This window comes from Diuraphis noxia, unplaced genomic scaffold, assembly GCF_037042655.1.
Source record: "Diuraphis noxia isolate RWA-SAM2 unplaced genomic scaffold, SU_Dnox_SAM2 contig0001, whole genome shotgun sequence".
Lineage (NCBI taxonomy): Eukaryota > Metazoa > Arthropoda > Insecta > Hemiptera > Aphididae > Diuraphis > Diuraphis noxia.
Genome location: NW_028301711.1, coordinates 31,772,066 through 31,799,837, shown reverse-complemented (window position 1 = coordinate 31,799,837; position 27,772 = coordinate 31,772,066). Strand labels below are relative to the sequence as shown.

Sequence of the window (27,772 nt, the reverse complement as noted above, 5' to 3'; positions counted from 1 at the left end):
AGAAGGAAAAATTGATTTCGTGCCACACGCGATTTCTGTAATATGGCCAACTCGACGTGTATATACTGGTATTATAGGTATTGTAATATACTAACGACAACAGCGGGTCATATATTTGATTAATGATTCTCACAGTAACTTCTATACTATCTACTATATTATATACACGTACGGGTAGGAATATTTTTATTTTTTTTGATACGACCATAATAATTTTCATCATCCTATAGTCTCTCTCGCTCACAACGTTTATTTTATTCGTGAGTACCTAATATACAAATATATATATAATATACAATTATGTATGAGGTACAACATTGTTGCAGACTTGCAGTACCTCCTCATTAGTGCCACACGCATGCTTATATTTTGTAAATCGTATATATATTATATATAAATTCCGCCGCGGGTACGCGCATTTTAATTGGTTGTCGTATTCCCGAAATTATAACGTTTAACAATTTGAAAACCAACGTTGATTTTTTTTCTTTTTGCAGTTTAATATAAACGTTTGGTCCTATAATACTATGCACGAGTCTAATAACACACATATACCCACTAAAGCTTATTAGCTGTTCATTATTACACGAAATTGAATACTTGACAACGCGCGTGCACACATATATACACACTATACACAAGTCGTATACTTAAACGTATGTGTATATATATATATATATATAATATTGTATACATGATAACATTGCATTTATATTTATACATATATATATATATATATATATATATATATATATATATATATATATATATATATATATATATGTGTGTGTGTGTGTGTGTGTGTGTGTGTGTGTGTGTACGTGTATAATTATTATACATGCGTTGATAACTGGCACGACCGCGTTGATGGTATATCGTGATGACGTGTATATATTTGACTAATGTCGTATTACTATTATTATTATTACAGATGGGTGGTTGTCGGAAATCGAGAATGTGTGAAACATATATAATATTAGATATTATTATTACTATTATTGTAATGACGTGTACCTTTCACGCGAGATATATTATAATATGTGTACGCGAGATCGTTCGTCGCACGCATATATATATATATATATTACTATCGCGCCCGCACGCACACTGCACCGCACGACCGACCGCGGGCGCGTCTCGAACGCATTGTCGGTATTATATATATATACGAGATTAGCGTTTAGGCCTCGGTATATCTTAGACAGAAATTGGAAAATAAATCCAGCCATAAACAAGAGGGTAATCTCCGGGTCTCAACTCGACTCCGACCGGCCAGATATGGAAAACGACATCTACCACCGCCACCACCCTCTTTGGCTATATACCGCCGCCGTCCAAAACGACCATATATACCATTCACCCTCCGACCCCCCCCCCCCCGACGATCATCACACACACACTGCCGGCCCTCGTTTATCCGGGTGGACAAATTTTACGGCCATTCAAACAACCAAGAATGGTCTTTTCGGCGGCGTGCGGGTGGTGCGGCGCGGCGCGGTGAATCGGTCCCCACGCCCTCGGTGAGCCTTTTATGCGAACCCATCACACACAAAAGCTTGACCGCCGTCCACCGCCACCTCCGACCGGCGGCCCTTTTTCCCGCACCGTTCCGTTGTTATATTATTGTAGAGAGAAAGATTCTATCTCGGCCGCAATGTGTCCAGGAATGTTCCCATATCTCCTCCGACCTCATATTATATATATATATATATATACCTCGTGTCGTCCCGGTTTTACTCAGTTTCGTTGTACACATGTGTGTGTGTGTGTGTGTGTGTGTGTGTGTGCGTGGGTTGGTGTGTGTGCGGAGGGCGAAATAGCGCTTATATTCTTTATACTCGCCCCTCCCGCCCCCCTCGCAGGAACAATATCGCCGCCGTTCAACAAGAATGAAAAATGTGGTTAATATCGTTCGGGTCTGCAGCTGCAGCAACAGTGCAGCAGCAGCATGTAGTGGGTATGGTGGTTTTCCGCGATTTATAATCTCCGTCGCGAGAATGGCTGCAGTGCTTGGTTTCTTATGATATCCATGCACACTGCGGGGGGGGAGGGGGTAGCGTCAATATTGGATTATTTTTATTAGAAATTCCGAAATCGTGTCAAGTCATGTTGTTATTGTTATTATTATTATTATCGTTGTTGTTGTTATTATTCTTATATCGACAACAAACTGGTATTATAAACGTGCATAATATATATGTTATATGTATAGCGGTGGTTGCACCGCGAGTACAATAACACATATTTCACCACCGACAACCCGCGACGCTGCAGCAGCATAAAAAAAACGATTGTACCACCAATTACACCAAATAATAATAATACAATATGTATAATAACCCAGCAACGGCAGAATCGTTTTGATTCGCTTTATTCGTTTCAATATGTAAATATATAAAATATAAGTGTAGCGCAATTTTACTTGTTACGCGCGCATAATGTGATGCGATATAAAGTCACATAATAATAACCTTTTATGTTATAATTATTCTAATATTGTGGCCACTACTGATGACTATGCCCTTGAGGGACTTATCCCAAAGTCGTGTGTGTTCGCGGGGAGCACGACGCATGTGTTTCAAGTGGCTGGTGCGCGCGTATTATATTATACAAGGGTTGGCCGGCGGACGGCCGCGGTGTGGCGAACAAGGGGATCTTGAAAAAAGTTAATTTACGACAATTACATCTGGACACCCTCTTGAGTTTTCCGAAAGCAATTTCGCGCAGAACAAAATTAGGGACCGCGGCCGCGTGATCTGGTGCTATACACTACTGCTGGGGGAGAAAGAATATATATATATACACACATACAAGCATCGCACAACCCTTGCTATATGATGTGTGTATGCAGCTCCGCGCGCGGTGCAACGGCGGCGGCGTTCGTCGGCTAGTAACACACGGTTTTGTGATCATTAGCAAAGATCATTGTTGTGTTTCGAGCGCACAAACATTGCGCGCAGTGTGCGAGTGTGTGTGTGTATAATACGCGCGGCGTGCGTGTGTGCATGCGTGCGACGCAAAGGGAATACATCGCTGCACGGGACCCGATAACCCTTTCTGTACATACATATTATATATATATACGCGCGCGCGCGCCCGGGAAACATTCACGGTCGGCCGACCCTAATCCCGCCGCCGCCGTCGCTCGTCGTACTCGTTCACCGTGACAGAACACGACTTTCCGTTAATCACTGTCATTTATTTATACGCACACACACACACACACACACACACACACCGCTCACCCACATCGACTGTACGCGCATATATAGTATATTTGTATATTATATTAATGTATAACGCGCGCGCTCGCGATAATCGATTAAGTGTAATGCATTAATGAAAAACAGTATATATAGCTATATAGGTAGCTGCAATATATAATATTATAATATCAAAAATAACATATTATGTTATGTATAAACATTCGCGCGATGAGTATGTAATGTAACATTTTCCATTTCTAGTCGAATATTGCGCGGGGGATGATGACTGTACAATGTGTGCGTGCGCAGGTCGAATTATATCTGCAGCGGCGGCGGCGGAAATGGCGAACAACCGTCCCGCAATTTTAGATATCCTAATAATATTATTACTTATATATATATATACGACATTAAGACGGACGCTTCCGGTAAATCGTCGGTCCCGCGTGGAATATTAAGAATTATGAAGGATAGTTTTTTGATCGGAAACCGCTCGCGTTCACGGGGGGTCACGAGCTTTATATATATAATAATAATAATAATAATAATAATAATAATAGAACGCGTCTCTCTCCTATATAATCAGGTGATATACACGCCGGGACACGTAGCAAAGGCAACGTGCCGGGAAAAATAGTATAACGGTTTATATGTACGCTCGGCCCTGCGCGGGTAAGGGGGGGGGGGAAGGGCGAGCCAAATCCCGATTTTTGACCCTTGGCGTGATAGCCATACGCCGAGAGCACTGCAGCAAACAAACCAATCTAAATTCGAGACCGTAACAGATAAATATTCCCGCCGGGAACGCAATAGGAAAAAACGCGCAGCACACATTATTGTATACCACGTGCAGCGCGAGTGCTTGCATTCATATATATATATATATATATATTTACCGTTTTCTCTCATTCCCCCACCCACACACGCACAATCGGTTGGAGGACTGGCCATCTATTTTCCGAGTGAGAAAAGTTATTTGCCGACGCCAAAGCCCCGAAACTATACGCGCTGCAGCACTATATATGGGTAGGTATATTACGCACACATACAGCACACGCGCGCGACTCGCATAGAAACTATGGTCATTAAACGACGACGCTGCAGCGGCGGAATATTTTACTTCCGCATAGTGGTCGTATATAATAATATTATATACCGTAGCCACCCGCACACACAGGGAGACGCCTATATATATATTTAAGGTTACGAAGTAGTTGCAAGGCTATAAGGAAAATATTATATATTATATAAAGTATATATGTGCAAGTCGAACGAAAATTCCCTCGCAGTTTTCAATTCTCATAATATCACACAACATATTGATATAGATGTCCAAAATTATACGTATCGGTATGCGTAAACCTGCAAAATGTAGGTATATGTATACGATAGGTATGTGATTATATTATGTACACTATGATGCATATATTGAATGTGTCGCGAGCGATGTCACACCAAGAGATTAATGGTCGAAATTATTCAAAAGAATAGTAAATTCATTCGATTTCGAAGACGAAAATTTGAAAGCAAGAACGAATCATTGTTGCATTTTCGAACCGCGTGCAGTGTAATATTATCTTATATTTATGAGAATAAGTACATAAAAAATATGGTAGGTATACTATACTCTATATAGCATACCGCCGGCGTAAGTTTTTTACGTGGTAACAAAGTTTGAATGATTAAACACACACACATACACACATATAATAGGTGAATGTATAATAATAACGTCGGTTTATTGTGTGTGGAAACCGAAGTATACATTGAAATATTGTACGCGGTTTTTTAAATTCAATGGAGTTAATTGAATAGATGATAGAAAATTACCCCTTTTTTGTTCAACCCTTTACAGACAACGTTTCGTCGTTTTATGTTAACAAATCTTTTTCCTTGGGTTCGCGCGGCGGTGATTGTTTTTGTTGCGTTTAACGACGAATGGCGATATTATTATTATCAGTATGGCAACCAAGGGGCGAATAATAATTAACGCGTGTCTTTTTAATTAAAAACATTATTAATAAAACAATTGGTTTTGTAAAATGCGTATTCGATTTAGCGATACACACAAAGCCTGGCGCGTTTCTTGTAATGCGTTCCTATATGCGTACACGGCGCAACGGAGGGCCACAATAAATATTTATTATGAAAAAATAAAAAAATACCAACAATAATATATATATATATATATATATATATAAAATCAATAGTTTGTAAAAACCGGTATATATATATATATATATAGTATGTATTATTTCATAAGTACGTAAGATTCCTGGTTTATTTAAAAAAAAAAAAAAAAGGAAACGAGTTTGAGAATTTTAAATCGAATATAAATAATATATTATACTGCAGGAAGATATAGAACATAAAAATAAATGGTATAGTTATGACGTCGCGGTGGTTGAAAAAAAAGGTTTATTATTATTATTATTTTTATTTTTATGGGACGCTCTCTCCGAGTGGTGGTGATAATGGCGTATAACACGAGTGGTGGTGTCTGCACCGCCGCCGACGCCGTTACCGTTGCCGCAGACGGATGACAAGAGGTGACAATGTATGCTAATGGAAACGGTCCATTATGGATTATGGGCCATGTGGTCGATGGCGGCGACGACAACGACGACGACTATGATGACTACGACTATATACGATGACGACGACGAGACAGGAGAGGACGGGAGAGTGATAGAAAGAGAGAGAGTGAGAGAGATTGAGTGAGAGAGAGGACGAAAACGAGGACAGAGCGATAATGTAGTTTAGTGTATACGCCGTTCCATATAGCGATGATGACGCCAGCCCGCGACAGTGGAATCTGCAGCGGGCCAAGCGACGGGGGTGGTGACGCGGTGTTCCACACTAATATTGATGAAATTAGCCCCAAGTTGCATCATTTCCACGCGTACATTGTATACACCCGCACGCGTGTGTGCGCCTCCCACCACGCTCTTAGTGTTGTTGTCATGCCGGTCCATTGTGCGCCGTTAATGCAATTATTAGGTTTTGCAGCGCGACGGCGTGCCGGATGAGAGTGCATCGATTGATTATTATTATAATTCGAAGAGCCGAGTGGAAATACATTGTGCAACGATCGCTCGCAAGCACGCATATTATATTATAATAATAATGAAATAATCGTCGCGATATCCGCCCGAAGTTTTCACACGATACACGTATGCGCCCATAACGGGTTAGGCGCTGCAGCTGACTGCTGAGGTACCCACGCCGCCGCGGATGTCCCGTAATTTAGTCCGTGAACGATTGTGAATGATATAATGTCGATCGGTGTCCAAGACGTCCAATATACGGCGGTGGAAAAAAAAATGCACGAAATAAAGCATCCATCTCAATCTCAAAACTGCAGTGCCGTTCTTTTACCGACCTATCGTATGCACCATGGAAATAATAATATTACATCGTACAATATATTATTATCTCTTGTAATAATAATATACTCTCGCGTATCCATCCATAACTCGACGTCGGTGAACCGGTTTACACGTCGGGCTGGTTGCCCGAGCCCATTTGTATGTGTGTGTATCTCTCTCCATACATATATATAAAATACACACGCACACGCACACGAATATATATATATATATATATATATATATATTAAATGTGTGTACTATAGTATAATGGCACGTCGACGTCGACATCGCGGTCGTCGCAGTCGTCGTCGTCGTCGTCGCCGCATTTGTCCTTGGGGCCACGGAGTGAATATTTCAGACGATTAAACGATAACGATCGTTCATGTCCCATTGCCGGCGCGACCCGCTGTGTCCGCAATAACGTAATACACTCGCCCGTGCGTCTCCCTTATAATAATATTATAGTTGGCACGCACAAAAGCGGTTTTGCATTGTTTAAGAGGATTTGCGCGCACACACAAACACACACGAACGCACAAACTTACATATTATTATATTATTATTATTATTAAACGTGAGCGGCCGGGCGTACGTGTATGTGTGTATAGATGCAGTCGCATAAACCGACCGCAAAACGAGATTCGTCTGTGCGCGCGTGTTTGTTACGTCTGCGTGTGTATGCGCGCGCCCGTATATTTTATTCGTATAGCCGGACATTCTTCGAGTCGAATCTCACCTACCATAATGATGATAATAATAATAATAACGTATAGGTAGGTAATATAATATGATTTCCAATTCCCGCGTGACGTATGTGTTTGACGACTCTGAACGGGGCGAGGAATTATTTATGTTGGTCTTAACGCGATCCTGTAGTTTATATCTACCTGTATTATTAACCTTGAATTTTTTGTTTTATTGGTTTTGGTGCATACGAAGTATGATCCGATCGTCCTTACCGTGTTTTCGGTAGCTGCAAGTCGGATGATCACGTCGTCGTGAATATCGTACACTTCACAAGGAGGTGAGTCGGTGTTTGGTTTTCTCGCGATGTCATATTGTGATAATTATAATATGAATTTCCGAAGAACCACTTCAACATACCATACTGACATATTCGTGTTTTCGGTGTTTTAGTTACAATTTAAAATAAATGCTCGAACATCATAATAGCGATTTAAATTCGAACGTTAAATTTCTGCGTTTGAATAAAATCATCAAAACGATACCAATTGAATAGAATTCTTGACATTATGTCATTTTATTCCGTTGCACCTAAGATTCTATTACATGATGTATACCTATTACCTATTATGTTATAGTTGTGGTTAAACTTTTTTTTTATTATATTTAATATACATAACGTCATAATATTTTATACCGTGCATATTATTATAATTATATTATAATATTATTATGATGTACATCGTCTACGTCGTCGTCATATACGTTATGCATACACCTCCTAGTCATGTCGCAGCAATATCACTACGACGCCCGTGAGTATTAATTCCGCGTCAATTACTACCGTGCATAGTAGTATAGCGTGTGCGCTATATTATACGGTACGTCATGCCATACGTCCGTCGCAATATAGTGCATTAGGCGATTTGAATTTGAAAAGTACTCGAATTTCAACAAACTCGTTTCTGCCGCGCGGATAAGTAGAAAAGGGATATACACCTCCCACACCTCCACACGGCCGGCCCGCGTGCGTGTATATTAAATTATCTCGCTTACGGTTTTATATCAAAATCAAATTACTCGCGCATCTTGCATAATGAACCGAAGGGGCTTAGCGCGTTAATGTGAGAGCGCCGTGTATACGTATATAATATGTGTATGTTTGGAGGTCTGGAGTGCTTGTGTGTGTGTGTATAATACATCTATAATAATATACACATCTATGTATAATATCCATCCTGGCAACCGAGTGTAACCAATTACCCGAGTTACACAATGCTACAATCCCAATGGAATTCTTGTCATGTATACATATATTATCTGTGTGTGTGTATATTATATTATATGCAACGGTAAAATAAAAGACTCACCCCGCGTATTCTTCGATACTAATTTCATTCAAAACGATATACATACATATTAGAATGGCACACACATTCATTAGTTGTCGTATACCAATTTTAGATTAAAAACCGAAAAAAAATATGTCGTGGTTATAAAACTATGGCTGTACGTAAATAATATTATATACATTGTTTACTGAACCATAGTTCACGGGTATATTGTATCAGTATGATATATAAATATATGTGCTGGCAACTATAGTTTTATTTTATCAATTATTCATGTGAAAATATATTTAATGTTCACATAATGTCAGGTATATTTTCGAAATTTAATTTAAAACATAATAATATAAAAATCATAGGTATATGACATTATATAATAGGAGAAAAAATTGTTTTATTATTATTATTATTACTTTTTTTTTAATTTAGTTATTATTGACATGTAGAGAATATAGAGTAGGATTTATTTTCCCTATGCCGTAAAAAAAAAAAAATAAATAAAACGACGAAAAAGAGGAACGGGCCGCTGGAGCGTGAAAATAACGCCCGAGATCCATAAATAACAAGGGGTTGATGCTGTTGCAGGTTCCCAAAGGACGACGTGATGAAAAACTGTGTGATAGGACTTCCAAAGACGAAGAGGCAAGCACACACACACGCGCACACGCATACACAAGTAACAGCGAAGAGCGTTCTCACGTGTGCGTGTGCGAAAAGCCTATAAATAAAGGGAATCTCTGTGAGCTTTTCCGCAGCACATATTTACTAGTATCCACGAAAAGAGCATTCACGCGACAGCAAGGAAGTATAATATAATATGCGAGTAAAAATATTTTAAACATCTCTTATATTGAAACTGTACGGTTTATACACCGATAAAATGTGTGCTAGTCCGGAATCAGGGGGAAAACGAGAACGAATTATAAAAGACGTCGATTTGTTGCTTTTCAATTAACAGAAAACAAGTTGAGCGATACTACAGAACATGACGTCGACGTTTAGTCGCACACACACAAGTGAGTTATCGTCGTCAAATTCGTATATAATTGTCGGACATTCGTATAATAATACAGGATTACAAACTATACCAATAGTCCATCATAATACTATGATTATAGTAATACAGTACACACAGATATAGAGATATATACGGATGGTGTACTTATTGTCCTACGGAGTAATATGCGTTTGTGTCGCGGTCGGCGGCGTCGGATTGAGACGAACAATCCCCTCGTAGACGTTTTTTATGCGAGTATCACGCAAGTGTGACAAACGGATATAAATAGTTTACATCAATTGACACGATTATGATCATCGTTCTTTAGCTGCATTCATACGTACATAATATAGAGTCCTACATACATAAAATGTTTGTGATTACGCGTATATTTTTACATTTTTATTCTATATGTTTGATTTTTAAAATAACAGTTCGCCTCTTCAGCTCATATACTCGGCGCCGTTATAACTGACTGTTCTCAAAAACAACAAAAACATATAAATGAAAAAATAAATATTATTATATCTAGGAGTTCGTGAAATGTGTATCGGTCATGTTAGGGGAAAACATTTATAATATATATATATATATATAATAAATACAGGGCAAAAATATTTCAGAACTCTGGCCGTATTTAATCCAGACCATTAAGTTTGTAAAGATACAGTCACAGAGCGGAAAGGACGGCGGCCTCCCTTGTGTCCGATCACTGCTGCCGTTGTTATCACTAACTCACAACGACCGACCGGAATACACGGGACAAAAGGGGGAACTTCGTACATCCCTTTCGTTCATACAAAAACTGCACTGTACCAAAGAGACTAATGATCCGGCACGGCTTTCTCTCATTATTTTTGGCCGCTTCCGCAACACGCTTTAAAATCACATTCGAATTATAAAATACGCGATTTCGATAAATCATTATATACGTCACCGACGGTTACTATAATATAACAGCAATAACATCATGCTACACGCATGAATTCCGTGGTGTTAAAATATATTTTATTTATTATTTCTACCTAGTATTTCTTATTTTTTTCTTCGCGCTAATAGAAATATGAAATTAGAATAGCGGTAGATTCTCTATATAGAGAGATGGTGGGAAATTGTGTACGACGGAGCACTTCCGTTTATTCACGGTTTCTGATGAAAGCCGGTCGGCAATGGTGGATGCTCGGTTTGCGAGGCACGAAGGGGAATGATGGTTGGGCGAAAAACGAGAGAAAACTGCAGCATCTGTAGTTTTGTAACATTTGCGCTATGTCGGACTGATAAGAGAAATTACACTGTCAGACCAGAATGATATATACCCTTACATTTCCATACTCGGCATACTTTCTCCCTTCTCTTCGCTTTTCCCGTCTATACTGCTCGATTCCCTCTCTGTTTCTACCCCCTCTTCTATTATACATTTCTTCATTTTCCACACCGTATGCACAGACAGCCAATTCTCGTACAATTCTATCATCCCCAAGATTCTATTGTAAGTTTTATACTGCTACTCTTATTTTGTCACCGTGCGAGTTTGATTAATTCCACAATTTTTATTTTTAGACACAAGTATATACAACAACGTCATACATTAGCTGTTTTCTAATAAAATATTATCACACATAAATTTAAAAACAAAATTATTTTGTATAAGCGATACCTTTAAGTACACACCCAATTTTATTTGTAGAAATTTTAATACATAATATCAATGTCGTTTGTTAAATTCACATTTAATAATTGTTTTTGATACCTCAGTGTCGTGAAGCTAAAATACAAAATTTAAGTAAGGTATAGTTTAAAACGAGGTATAAATAAACTTTATTTATACTCTTTTATTAAAAGTAACATTATAATTTACAATAATATCCAATAATTCAAATGTAAAATCTAGTTATGGACGAAAGTACAGTGTGTAATAGGGCAAACCACCAAAATATACAGTATAAATATAAAAAATAATATAGTAGGATAATACATTCCAATAAGCCTGTGAAGGTAATAATAAAATCCCAGCGCAAAAAATCGGAATTCTTATTTATTGCGACGACGATGAGTTGGGGAAAAAGGCAATAAAGAGGAAATAGACAGATCCCCGTTGAATACAGGGTTGTAACCAGAGAAAAGGGAGACAAGACGGATCATCTTGGCCGACACAGAGAAAAGAGAAGTAAGAAACAGCGAGGAGGAGAGGAAAGGAGTATGATATGGTGAAGTAATGTTGGCTGGTGGTGGACCCGGGGGGTAGTTCATTAAAAAGGTGTTTGGAAGACTATTAGGGCTCCAATATTACTCCGCCGGGAGTCGTTGTGTGCAATGCTTCTACTATGTCCTATATATATATATATATATATATATACATATATACATCTCATGACTAGCGAAATGTTACCGCTACCATTGTGGAGTTTCTGTCAAGACAAACTTTCTCATATAATACTAAGAACAGTAAATCCCTCTAAAATAACCTTTCCTTTACTATCAATTACATACGAATTACAACTTACGACCTTAGACAAAAATATAAATCAACTATATTTTGAAACCTTTATCAATTATGATGTTATATTTTAAAAATCCCCAAGGGTATAACATTATAATTCCAACAAAATCATTAAAATGTATCATTAATAACTTATTAGTAATAAGTTTGCAGTTGTGTAATTTAAAAAAAAAATATTATTCAAATAAAACAATTTCAAACCCATTTATTGTTTAGAGTTAAATTATACCATAAGTTTCAAAATATGTACCTATTGTACCTACTTGAGACGGATTCCATTTATTTTATAAAATAATCATAGTTTTAATAAAAATACATTTCCTCGAACATGACCTAAAGGGTCGATGCTATCGTCCCTTCTAAAATAACATTGCCCCTGTTACGGGTCTAAGTAGCCTCTTATATCCGATTCAAAATTGTTTCCCTTTTGCTCCCTGTTTCATGCCAAATCTCCGGGTTTCTTGACGGTATTATTTGTTTGTAGCAAATCCTACAAATAATGATTTATTTCTAACGTTTGTAATAGCTAGCCCTCCGACAAAAGTATTAGGGGATATCGGAACAAAAGTTTTATTTACATTACCGAACGCATAATTGGCAATACATTTACGTATATACTAATAAATTTATATGTATGTATGAAATTGTAAATTAACATTATACTGTATATTTTAAACAATTAAACAAAATCAAACGTTTTATAATGCATATGATATTAGTGGCATTACAGATCGTAAAAATCAGTTAAGTAGTTTGACTATGCCATCATTAATATGTTAATTGTTTTTAGACATTCTTTAATTTGAAAAAGTACAAAAATGTTGTAAACGTATTATGCAAGTACACATTATATATATAGTATTAATTATACTAATGGGAAACCTATAAATGCGGAAACATTAATTGGAGACATCCGTCGGGAAAAGCGAAATTCAATTGCATTTCCTTACATCGGCCGACGGAAGGAATACACTTGCGATTATGTCTTGGAAATGCGGTCATTTTCTCTTAAAGAGATGGGGTGGGAAGCTAATACTGCCGTTGTCGTCGCCGGGTAATTACCGTTAAAAACAATTAGCCAATGAGAGGTCCTTCTAAACGAGTTTTATGTATATCTCGTACACGCGCAACAGATTCCCTTTATACAGGACGCAATACTAAACAATTGTCGGTTATTTTGCCCCAGGGAAACAACCACCACACTCCCTTCAACTTTTCAGTTTAGACATTTCCTTATTTTTATCTCAAACAGAATAGTAAACTTATAATATTAAAAAATAAAAAACTTTGACAAGAATATGCGTAGGTGTGCAGTTATATATTATCCCACCCTGATGGAAAAAAAAGAATTTTATTTCAAAATAATTTAATTGCACGCCATATTACGCTAAACACACCTCTATAATGATCAATTAAAAATAATGTAAATATGTACATTGATTTTATACAATGCAGTGTTAGATTTTATAAAAAAAGTCAATGCCACAACAGACGATATTTTTTTCCTTCATACAACATTCGTGTAAATAACTTTTTGACTATGTTCCAAAATTGCCGATGCACATTTAATTGGAATTTTCCTGGTATATATATATTTTAGCCACGCTCGTATTTTTTTATACGCTGATTTCGCATACATACACCATTATAATGTGAAAAAAAAGAGAGAACAAAAGAAAGAGGAAGCATCCATAAAGAAACGAATTTGTCCTCCGTCATAACTCTACTGTGTATGAATATTTTCCGGGTCATTCAACATTTTCTCCATTTTAGCGCTTATATTCTCGCTCACAGCCGATTTACTGAAGGAGACACCCTACCATATGAATACTTGAAAAAAAAAAGGAACCGCATTAACCCCCAGGATTCATTTTTCGTTTATTTCAAATAAGTAACGGCGCGCGGCGAAATAGCAAATTCTTGTTACGCTTCTTCCGTCGTCTTATCACATAAGTTCTCATCTTTCTCAGGTGATTTTCAACCTCATTTCACTTCGCACCCCATCCCCTACGGCACGTAATTCCCATTCCGCCTATTACTTTTAAACTTTTATTATCAAATGTTCGTCGTCTCCTTTTCCTGATATAAACTTTCTCACGTTTTAAATTTACCGGTTGTTCTTCCGCAGTGGCCCCTATGCAATTGTCGTCACAAACTTTCTACCTCACTTCACCTGTTGAGTATACACAGTTATTCTTATTTCGTTATTTTCATTTTCCTCAACTTTAGATTTTCTATACATAGAGCACACTCCCATCCTCGGAGTGTATTCGAGATAACTCTGTTTTTATTTCGTTTCTTATTAATATTTAATGAGAATTCGTTTTATTCGTTTTATTTTTATTTATTACTCACGCGCGCATAAATATATACATATATATATCTTATACTTTTTCTTCTTTTTTTTTCGTAAGTCGTATTTTCGTTCTCTTATATTATAATAATATCTGTTTTCATCTACCCTCTCGAGCAGAAAGGAAGGGGGGCATGAATGAGAAAAACTTTTTCGCTTGCTTTTGCCAAGCGTCGCGCGGAATTGCGTTTTGTAATTTATGACTTAATGTGTTGCCTTCAAAAAACCCACTCTCTAAACTCGATCTCTCGTTGCCGCTATCTCTTATTTATTTTTCCAATCCAGCTCCCCAAACCTCCACTACCACTATACTACTACTATCACGTCGTAGCGGCGCGTCCCGATTCCTGAAACGTAATTAAGAGCAAGTCGTTTAAGTTGTGCGTATCGCGTAAAAAATCTTTAAGTTTGCAAAATACAATGCATTATTATTCACTAAGTCCACTATCCAGAATAGAACCGTTATCTCTCTTGATACCAAAATTTAAATTTCTTATACTGAATCTTTTGGTACCTACATATTTATTATTATGTATAGGTATCTATGTGTATTGTATACAATATCTCATTTTAATTAAACGGCGAATAATTAAATTACCTATTAATCATTTGGTGCTACTTTCGAAAACGTCATATATTCAAAACAATTTATCATTTCGAAACCAATGGTATGTATAATGTATATTATGTATAACATTACGAATTCAAAATTGTTTGCACTTTTCCATAGTTATTATGTGCGGATTAATTGAAACAACGTTTACTAAAAACATCGACAGAGGACAGCGATGACCGCGTTATTCTATACGCGGTCATCATAATATTAAAACAATAATAATAATAATACCAAAAAGTGAAAGTGGAAATGAGCCCAAAAAGTGTCTATATAATATATTATAACGGATAATACGGGTCTGCATCTGTGTTCGTGTTGATGACCTGGCGTTTTAAAAACCGATAGATCGACCTGCAGCAGCAGTTAGGGTTATGCGCATGCGGAGAGCCAGTTCATTTTTAGCAGTTTCTAGAAGTATACACTACTGCAGCGGTAACAGTAGCGCGGGCGGTGTTATCGTCCGTGTCCCCTCGTTAGCCTTCGGGGAATTGCCAGGGTGGTTTTTATCACTTTCTGTAAAAAATGGATTGTCATCATCATTTACGCGGGCGCGAGCGCGTGTGCGACGGCAGTGCGGGAGTAGGTGTAGTACGCGCACCGTAAGGCCCACGGGACGGAAGAATTCCAGTCATGAAATTATACGCGTGCTACACTATACTTTTTTTTCTCTCCTTTGCAACACAACCACCACACCCGCCTACACCTCCACCAAACCCGGATTCTGACAGTGTTATTTTTCCTCCGATTCACACGCTGCAGTTCCTATATATGTAGTACACTATAACGCGGCGGTTGTCGCGTAATAACTAAAAGTTGTCGTTGTATTTTATATATATGGTTCCTATACACATACAGACACACATCATATAATATATTATAAATGTATATAGGAAAAGAAACCGTTGCACTTTTTCCCATGAGGATCTGAGTATAAAAATGTATATACAAATTTTGTATGTGTATATGTGTGTGCCCGTGTGTTTGTGTGGGTGAGTACATTTTTTTTCCTCGGCCCCAAAGTCGGCCAAGCGTAAAGAAAAGCTTACCGCCGTCATTAACGTTTTGCGGCGCCCTCTCTGTTTGGGGCCATACTAAATCATTTAATCTCCGGTCGACGGGATCCAATGCAAACGGGACGTGAAAATTTTTTCGATAGGGTGTTTCGACCTGCTGTGAGCCCCCGCGCGAGTAATATAATATCAAACCAAGTAAAAAATTTCGTTACTAACACCCCAAGCACGTTGACGAATAATAATAATAATAATGACGGAAAAAAGACCCACTCTTCTTTTCATTATTAAAGTGTTTTATATCATATTGTTATTATACTGAAGCGAATGCGACGTGTCTAAAAACAAAAAAACAATATGACAGTAATTTTTCTCAAAGATGGGTAATTAAATGAAAAAATTAACTGGAGTTCTGTTAAACCTTAAGTTCATTCAGTGTTAAGAATGTTAGGCTGAAAGTTATAAGTTAACAAACAATATATTTAACTTTAAAGTTTAAAGTTATAATGAAAAAAAATATTAATATTGATAGGTAAAAATATGGTATTCATTTTTTTTAATTACTACCTGGGATACACATATAAAAATGTGCAACTTTCGTAAATTTTTTTAATGACATGTATACATTTGTTTAAAATACTAAAAAAGTCCAGGAATAAATTCGTTCTTATTTTAACACGCTATAACTTTAATTTTTAACACAGAGGCCTAGGCGATTACACGTAGATATTAAAATATTAAATCAAGGAATATTTAACTTTTAATTTGTACATTGTAATATGATATACAGTGTTTAAAAAAAAAAAAATTGAACTTAACCAGTTCTTATTATTTATATTAAAGATCTTATTTTTCAAATTAGCTAGGAAAATCTGAGATGTTACAATATTCTACACTTTCTAGCTAAGTAGAAAACAAAATTCTGAAAAAATCGATAAGAGTACGTCGTATGGGTTTGCAGGCGATTGCGATATACGAGTAGATAAGTACAACCATTGTAATTATATAGAGAAAAAGTCGACACATATGCATCAATAAATATTTTTGTTGGTTGCCGTAGATACGGAAACGTTGAGACGGCCTTCTGGATTTAATATTGAATATTTTAAGTAGATTTCAACGTCAAAAATAGGATACGGACGATGGCGGCCATTTCTATACATATGTATGATGTATATATATAGTTTATAATATACGAGTGCAAGTACCGCAATCGTCGCACTGCAGGACTGCACCGGAGACCGTTTTATTGGCGTTTGCTGGATTTTTATGTCCTACTGTAACTGTTCGGGTCCCTCGGATTTTCACGGCGTTCCCGTCGAACACGCGCGCGTTTTATTGCGCGCCATCAAATCTCAATCAAGAGTCAATTTGCCGGATCGGCTGTTTGAGACATTTAGCCCACGGTAGGTACCTTAAGCGTTGATTTATAACCAAGTGGCGAAAAAATTACTTAAGCTTCAAGTTTCTGCTGCAACGGTCGCCAACCCGGCCATATACATGAGACAACAGAACTCAATAAAACGATAATAATACATTTTGAAATAGATAGCCATTTCGTTTCAACTAAAATACTTACAATTTTCATACACAAAACCATAACTAAAAAAATAATAATAATAATAATAGCATACGTTATATAATGACGGGATTAACAGTTTTAGTTTAACTAGTTGCTCGAACTATGAATAATGATGCTGCCACGGTAAATCACATATATAATAACGTGCGCTAAGAATACAAACATAGTATAGCTATAAATGACTCACGATAGCGAGTGAGCGATTAGAGTGTACCGGGTTTACCATTATGTATATGTATATACGCAATATATATTTTAAAAGCGTTCGTTTCGGGTAAAAATTCCTAAATATATATTACATATGCGTAGAATTTGGCGTGTATACATATTATACATATATTTATTATATGTGTGTGTGTAGACACACGCGAAATGTAACTGTGACGCGTGGTGGAGAAAACCAAACGCGAAGAAAAGCGCACGCACCACCGAAACAACATGGCGCCGTCTACCCCTCTGCACCCCCACTAGTGTGCGCATAAAAGCCTCGGCAGTCGCTCTCTCGCTGGTCCCTCCAACTTCTCTCTCTCACTCTCTCTCTCTCTCTCACTCTCTCTCTCTCACTCACTCACTCACTCTCCATCCGTTCCAGTGGAATTTCACGTCGGGGGTCGTCCCAACACTCTGATGAATGTTTGTAATTATAACAGTCAGACCCGTTCTAATTTCGCCGAATACACACTCTCACGTATATATACTGTGTGCACCCCCTCGCCAGCGTACCATACACTATAGTGCCGCCCACCCTGTCTAAAGCACCACAACCCACCCGGCAGCAGTCTTGCCGCCGCCGGTGTTTATATGTATACGTACTCGGCGCAGCGTACATTACACGGGTCCCCGTTCCCCGCGTTACTGGATATAATCCCGAAAGTTCCGGAATCCAAACTTCGGAAACTACATCATCCTTGAGTTACCGTGACGAAACTCCGAGCCAAGGGATTAAAATTATTTCCCAGGACATTCGCGGAAACAACGTAAAATGCATTCCGGCGCCGACCAAAAATATAATTGATAGTAAATAATTCATAATATAATATCTTATTTTATTACATTCTTCAAATGTGCTTACGGCTTGTCAATAATGAACGTTGAAAACGATAACCACCGGGTAACTATTGGATTTTGTAAAAACGATATTGTTTTGATATTCAATAAAGATAGAATTTATTCGTGTTTTTAAACCAAGCCATCATAATATTAACACTATCCATAAATACATAATAAAATTAAACGATGCCTTGTATTATTTTCATAAAAATTATGCCGTTAAGTTAATGGTTTTCAATATAACACGTTCTCGTACACACTTCAGTGAAAGCCTATCAAAATAAAGAGAGTTGCAATCATTATCTCCACTCGTACCGTTCGACGGTATATATATAGGTTCACATTTTCATTATAATAATATATGCATTTTACAGTGATTATTAAATCTCTCTCTGTACATACAATATAATATTACAAGTAACGCGCAAGTGCAGGGTAAAAACGTCTGAGTTTCTTTTGTAATCATGTCGAATATAATAAACGTGGAAGGTATGCGTCCGAAATGACTAAACTCTATATAGGTACACGTTAATACACATTTTGATACTAGTAGACATACCTATAGATACTATACATAATATTACGGACAAGGGAATCGGAATAGAAGAGCAGTTGTTCTTTTTTTCTTCTTAAGTGAATGATGATTCAGCGTTTTATTAATACATACTCAGATTAGAGGGTCTTTCGTAATTACAGGTTGATGGTGGATTGGCGTTTTAAAACCATTAAGAACACACTCGCACACATATACATAAACGCGCACGCGAGAACACCGGGCTTATCTGTATGTAACATAATATAATATAATATAATATAATATGCACACGTGTATGCACGTAAAATAGACAATGATGAGACGACGTAAGTTATAAAAACAAAACACAAATTGTATCGTAATGGTTTTTGAAGTACGTCACATTAATATAATATATATTAACGGCGATCTGAAAGATAATGTCGACTTACCAATTGTTGACTTGAAGTATAGTCAGACCGGTGTCTTGAGCAAGTTGTTTTTTCTGATCTTCCGATGGGTAAGGATGCTGGAAAAAAAATTAAGTTATTCGATAACGGTAAATATAATGAAATCATTTTTATAGAACCATCTGACATATACCCATACATAGAACATATTTCTACACAGTACCTACATCTAAATTATATCCACGTACAGTTAGCCTAGACTGTTTAAAAAATGGTTTGTGTTTGCATGCGATTTCTTTAAAAACGATATGGTTAATATTATACTTGTAATGTTCAATAATAATTTTTTAATGATACGTCATCAAACCTTTTTTTTAATAATATATATAGTATTATAATTGAGTTTAAATAAGCTCAGAAACGCTGACGTTTCGAACCAAATTATATGTATTTATATATATAAAAAAACGGTTTGCAATTGGATCCGGAGGCGTTCTAAGCCGCCCACTTTTGACAAGTGACTTCGAGGTAGAGGATATGTTATTTGTTGTATAATGATGTGTTGTCGAGGTCGCGTGCTCTATACGACATCTCCATTATTCTTGAAAACATCACGTACAATAATAGGAAGGGAAAAATCAGTAATATCAACGCCTCTTTGTAAAATGTATAGCGTTGCCATTTCCGTTGCACCGTCATATCGATGTTCACGAGAATTATTCTCAACTCTGTAGGCGTATCCCTTGGTATACAGCACCATTAACGCCCAAACGGCACGTGACATTCGATATATCAAACTTAACGCGTGTACAGTTATGAGCAAATTATTTTTAGAACAAAAATGTATAACGAGAGCATACGCTGAGACAATTATTAATATTGTATTTTTGTTATTATTATTATGGCTATACTACGACTGCAATCGGTGGGTGATTGAATAACTAACCGAAATTCGTACGGTATCATTATATTTTATGTATCGTAAGGGTGTACGTTTATGTATATATAAGGTAAGAATCCGCAATAAAATCACGATATGATATTATGCCGGGAAGGAATTTTCTATCATTTTCATAACGTGATGTATACCCCCTTTTTTTCGGTAGACGAGACCAATAACGATCGAGGAAGAGGTTTTTTTTAACCTCGTAGCTCGTTGGAAAAGCAATAAAAGCATTAAAGCATTGCCTATACAGACCGATGGGAATATTGGTTCCCCTCTTTTCACATATTTCCCTATTGGAAAGATAAAAATATATACAAGCGTATAAAAATAGATGGAAGAATGTACACGAATATTTTACGGCGCGACAACTATATATATATATAATAGTGTACTCAAAAACCCAAATCTGTGATTCAAATAACTGATAGGTAATAATACACTAGCTACCCATACTTCCTACATAACACACTATAGCAATAATAATATTTTACAGATTTAAAGCTAATAAAAACTTAAAGTCATTTTGCGTTGTTAGCAAGTAGTTTTAAAGTATTAAGTTAAGTTTAGCTAAACTTTAAAATAACGATTTATTACCACAAATGCAATTATATATATTTCAATATGTATATTATCGTAATATTTAGATAATTATTTTAATGCCATTTATGATATACCATTAAGATTTTGAAAAATTAAACATTAAAGATAACATTTATGTTATTCAACCATCATGAATTCAACTATAGTTAAGTATGTACTATGTTTGCTATTCACCAGATTTTTATATGTAATTAAAATATAATTTTACGTGCTGGTGAATAAATGACTAGCGATACATCAATAATGTTTGAACACAAACTTAACCTTCACCGAATTGTTGTTTAAACACTGATACGACAAGCGTGCATCTAAATTTAATTCCGAGGGTCATTTACCAAAATAAAAAACGGAAGGGGAGAAGTGTGTGCGTTTGAAACCGCTGATAAAGCACGAAGATTAAACTCCGAAAAATAGGCCTGTGAGCACGTAGTTCAGTTTTTGAACTGAATTCTAAATATCCACGACGGTCGCTGAATGTTTAATGGAGCCCAATTGAAGCCTCTAGGGGCCCCCGGGGGTGTGTATCCCCCCGCCGTTTTAGGGCCCATTACGAATGCCAGTTGCATGACCCTTTAAACCAAAGTGAGAGAGAGAGGAAAAGAGAGAGAGAGAGAGATAGGAAGAGAGAGAGAAAGATATATACAAAGAGATACAGAGAAAGCGAGAGAAACGTCACGACAGTGAAAGCACCGAGATAAACATTTTCCGTCGTATACCCGCGGGAACCCGTCGCTGTTAAAGTTGAAAAGAACAGGTCAAATTTCGGGTATAAAACCACCGTACTCAAATATGATTTAATAATCAGGATTATCATTATCAATATATTAATGATAATAACAATAATGTTTTGTGTGATCTTATATGTATAATCTTAAAGACATGCCCAATATAATATTTAAGCATCGAAGATGCCATTTAAGGGAACTTATATTATAGAATTTAGAAATTGAAACGATGAAAAGAGCAAAAATATTTTATGATGGGATAGAGGCCGTTTCCTTTAACAACTATAACACGCGAAGATTTCCTGAGAAGTATAAACCGCAGCGCGCGCAGTAGATGGGCTATTTCGTTCTTCGTTCAGCCAATATAACAAACAACAGCAAGGGATCGGCGGAAAAGAAAAGGGTCTTCGGGGAGTCGTGGTGACTATTTCCTTTCCGGATAAACGACACAGAAATGGAAAAAAGGTTTTTTTACTACAATGTAATAGTATAACCCGCTATGCGATGCTGCTGCTAGGAGGCAGTTTAGAGGGACGACTCTTAGCGGCCGCGTTGATGCGTCGTTGAGTCATTCATATATTCATAGAATCGCCCTCGCCAAGGCAGTTTTCCTAAGCAATTTCCGCACCCCTCTCCGGATTGCTATCTCGTATATATACTCATATTATGCGCACCTCATCACCATTTCACATGTTATAATAATAATTCCGGAGTTTGCGCACAAATCGGACGAAACCCGTTTTCGCGTGCTTAACATGCTTGCCATTTATTATTATACCATATCGGGTTTAATCTAAATGAATGTATATAGTTTTTATGCCAGCACGCGAGAGAAAGAACGAATTGTATAATAATAACGTTATTATTATTATTACTATTATTATTATTATAGAGACGTGTACGCATTTCCTTTAGGTATAAAATATATACAAAACATGATTCGATTAAATTGTGTTACGACGGCAGTAACGCACTATCAATTTAGAAGGTAAATAATGATTATTCGCCCATTACTTTTTATTTATCTGGTAAATTTATTGTCGTTACGACCGTGTAACAGGAACTCACCGATCAAAACACGGGTTATTACATCAAGGTAAAGGCTGGGATCGTAAAAATCCCATCAAGATGCAATACAGGCTATACGGAAAAATCCATCCAGAGCGGATGTATACGCCATAAAATTCAACCCCTGTTCTAACATCGAATCCACGACTATAAAGACAACGATTAGGGGATTGTTATTATACGTAGAAACTTTTTTGATTTCGTTTTTCGCAATTTTCAACAGTACGAAGTTAAAGTCGTCAATGCGTTTACAATTATCATGTTACAAAACAATTAGTAAACTGTGATTAAAATTGCAGAGTAGGAATACTGTATAAGTTATATTAAATAATGTACAATTCTTGACGAAACTGAACTTATCGTCATATTACAGATCATCAATTAATAGAACAATCGTGCTGTTCGTAATAAAATTCAATTGGGGGTTTTTCATTGTACACGACAATCGACAAAATATAGGTAGCAGGTACTGTACTTACCTATATTATTAATTAAATAAATATATATATATATATATATATATAAGTGAAATGTGTGAGAACAGGTACTGTAATTCTGGTGTCCTAACGCGTGAACGCGATAAAGAGAAAAACCCTCGGTACTTTGTTTTTTCCCTTCTCTGTCCAGTTAAATTTACGACGCTATAAAACTAATATTGCATCTGGTCGTAAATCTTGACAGGGTTAGCAAGCTTTCCCGTTATATGCACTTCAATGTGATAGACTCAGTATAAACACGCACTAGTTATGTAGTGTATAATAATACGTCTTTAAATAAACAGAAATTAGATGGCTAATCAAATGTTAGCTCCCATTTATAGGCAGCCTAATAAAAATAATTTAGGACGTATTTATATAAACTTACGTAGGCAGGTATATTTTATTATTGTAATATTACTTAGTCCAGTCGTATGTACTATCTTGTATGCACAGTACGAGTATATATGCAATACGCTTATAAAAATGCAATCATTTATGTTTTAAAATGTAGGAATGTTGTAACGGAAACTTATGTACAATGCCTTCCATCTAAGCCAGGAGTGTCCAACCTTTTGTGAAGACTGGGCCACATCATATAGGTAAAAGTTGTTGTGGGCCACATATTTTTTTTAATAATAATACATTCAAATTTAATGATTAAATTATATTCTATAATACAACAATACATTTTTTCATAATTTTACTATAGCAAATAAAAGCAGAAATATTTTTACAAGTATTAATATTTAATTATAAGTTCCTACAAAGAAAAATATATTTATTTATAATCAACGTATGCGTCGGCCTTTACAGTTTATTTGATATTTTATAATTTTATATTCTTAAAATAAATTTGTTCTCGTAATATTAATATATTATTATCTACAATTAATTCATGGTTTTTAAATTGAAGTGAGGGCCGCATCAAAATCTACAATGGGCCGCGGGTTGGACACCCCTGATCTAAGCCATGTTTTACATGTATAAACCTGGATAAAAATTCAATATACGTTACACAACTTCAAAAACAAAACAACAAATAATCGATATTAAGAATATTATCCTACTTTACGAACGACCATTATGCTTAAACAATCGAGTGGCTTACAAATATTTACCGAATCCAAATAAAATCAGAAAAGACTCATTATAAGATAAGCAAGGACAAACACATAGTGTGTTTTATGAGATGTATTCTTGTGTTAATTCCGCAAAAAATTAAGAATTTATTTTTAACCCACTATAGGCTAATAGTGACCTAATACTAGACCTACTGACTACTGACCTAACCTAATAATTATTTTGTATTTATGTCTAAGGATTATAGTTTTATGACCGTAGCCATTTTCTTCAAAAAAAATAGTCAGTATAAATAATAACTTATATATAGCAAAAACAAAATGAAATAAAATGATTAGAGTGTTATATTTTTTTATAATTATAGGATATTTCAGTAACAAATGAATACCTGTTTAAAGAAAAGAATAATTAGATAAAATATGAATAATTATTTTACATTTTGTAATTGCTCGGACTAGCGTTTTTCGATAGCTGATATAAATAGTCGATACCAGAATGTAATTATCAACCAATAAACGCAAAGTGTGATCCTAGTCTTACTCTATCATTATAATACGGAACGTAATACTACAACACCGGCTAAAATATTTGAGGAAAATAGTCATAATTTTAGTTGAAAATAATGTGGAGGAAAATGGAAACCAACCTTTTTTTGTGGAGGAAAACGGTATCTCGTTTTTGGAGGAAAATGGAACCGCTCAGTTTAATAGGTAAGTATCAGTGGCGTATTTAGGGGGGTGGGGGTTCAACCCCCAAAATGTATGGTTGGTATGGGCGTTGATTGTATAACTAATTAGAATTTAAGAGGGAGGGTTGAAATATTTATTATTATTTTTTAACCCCCCCGAAATTAATTTATATAAACGCCACTCGACACTGATAAGTATATACAAATGTAATCGTATGAAAGAAAACCAGGTGGTTAATTTATTGATTTAAAAAATACCAATGGAAGTAATTTAAAGAAAGGTCATTGAATTCTTGAACATACATGCTATAACGAGTAATCACAATAAAATGCGGTTACCGCGCCATTGTTGAAAACAATCACAACGGAAAACGTCCCACAATAGCCAATTAGAATAGCGTCAACAGTAAACTGGAAACAAAGCTTAAACAATGGTCATCATTGATAGGATACCTTTATTCTAGGTAGAAAATCAGTGCATACCTGAATAATATACAATGTAATAAAAATTTATCGGTAAAGAATAGTTTTACACATTGAATAAAAAAACTTTATTATACTATTAACTAATCAGATGATATCACAGTCAGTAATTAATGCATTATGCATTATAAGACCATAAGAAATTATCATTTAATATATAAATATGATTTATGAATAATAATAAACAATTACTTTTGATAAACATCGGTAATAAATCTGAATTTCTTAATACTAGGTATTCTAACATATATGAAACATTGAGTCTACTAATAATAAGAACGCTGATGAATAAATTGTTATTATACTTTTGACGTATTTATTTCAATATCGATTTCGTTCAAAAAGTATTAATAGTTTTTATTTAGTTTTGAATCGTATCTTTACTTACATAATCTGTACATTAATTAAAATTTGACAATATTTTATAAATAAATTAAAATTTAGAACGAAAATTACATCAGGCAACTGATTATATTTCGGATTTCACGAACGATTGAATGAAAATAAAAATCTGTATCGCTGCATAGTAATGGAAATAAATAATTACAATATAAATAAAACGATTTTATCCAAAATGCGATACGCTGAAGCGGTTGGACGACAACGCCACTGTGGCCGCGGTTAAAACAGTTTTCGGACAGGGGAGGGAAAAAAGTGGGGCAATTGAAACAGCACTATAAAGAAAGAAACAGAGTATATTGAAAATTGGAATGAATATCAGAGAGTATAGGCGTATAGCCGTTAAATTTGTCCGGCAAAAAGGGGATTGAAAGGTTCGATAGGAATTTCAATTCAACCCAAGTGCATTGGACGCCGACGATTCGTCGGGGGCAGCAGTGAAAATGGTTCAGAAAAAGAATAAAAAAAAAAAGCTCTGGAAAAAAAGGAAAAACTTTAAGACCAGGAGTGGAGAGACTGTGAGCCATTAATCTTGGCAGCCAACAACTGATGTAAACCCATAAATTACTTTCCTCTTTCCCCTTTCACTCTATCACTACCCTGCTCTTTTTAAAGTTACCCCCGCTCTTTATCTCCACCCTCGATAGCGAGATTGAATGCGCGTGGATAAAAGCGTGTATGTATATATACACAACGGAGATATATATATTTATCCGAATATATACAGATATATATGTACATACACTATACATAGAATATAAATATATACACACCCAGAGCATATTTAAATGTGAATTTTTTTCGCTCTAGAAAATGAATATACATCCCGAGTTGGTATTCAAAACAGTTGTTTGAAAAATAAATTGATAACTTAAAAATATAATCCGATTACTCGTTGAGGAGGTTAATAAAATTTGACAGAAAAAAATAAAAACCTAAACTGAAATATATAATGATTCCATCTCACCTCAACAAAATGTAATTTCATTCATCACGTACTGGGTGCAGAAAAATGCATACAATACCGACTTGTATTACGAATGGTGATTAGGATACAATATTATATCATACAAAAATAATGTAACGCAGAAAATTGTTAAACTTTAACCGTAAAAAGTACATCGTGATGTGTTCCATAAACCTACACTTGTCCATATAACACGTATTACACATTAGTATGCGCAAACACGCTTTTAACCAATTAGCAATGATGTCGGAAATTATCTGTTTTTGATCACAACTCCGCTGGTCACACGTATTACATCGACAAACCGTAATTTATCATTAGATCAAATTTGCATAACACGGCTGGTTAGTTATAAAATTAAGCATCGGAACCAACATTTATGTAACCCGTAATATTTTACGACGCATTAAAAAACTGAATTACCAATCACCACACACATATATTATATACACTACACACGTAATGAATTAATACAAAATATATTATGGATGTTTTTAATGATGATAATAATAATAAATTTTTGTTATTATTTATTATTATAATGGTATCTTTAATATTATTATATGATCGTTAACATGATTATAAATGGTAAATATTATATGTGATACGTACATAATATATTTATTTTTATTATTGTTTTAAAGAATATTTCGATAGAAAGCAGTATAGGTAAGTATGAATTTTATGAAATTAGT

General features: G+C 35.7%; 1 protein-coding gene across 3 annotated transcripts in view; it reads right to left on the bottom strand.

Moving 5' to 3' along the window:
* Positions 1-27,772, bottom strand: part of hth (Meis homeobox homothorax) — a 101,708-nt gene that overhangs the window by 10,190 nt on the left and 63,746 nt on the right. For all 3 annotated transcript variants that reach the window (XM_015511417.2, XM_015511416.2, XM_015511419.2), the window contains one exon: positions 19,685-19,761. In XM_015511417.2, coding sequence (XP_015366903.2) covers positions 19,685-19,761 — 77 coding nt within the window. The remainder of the gene's footprint in view (positions 1-19,684; positions 19,762-27,772) is intronic.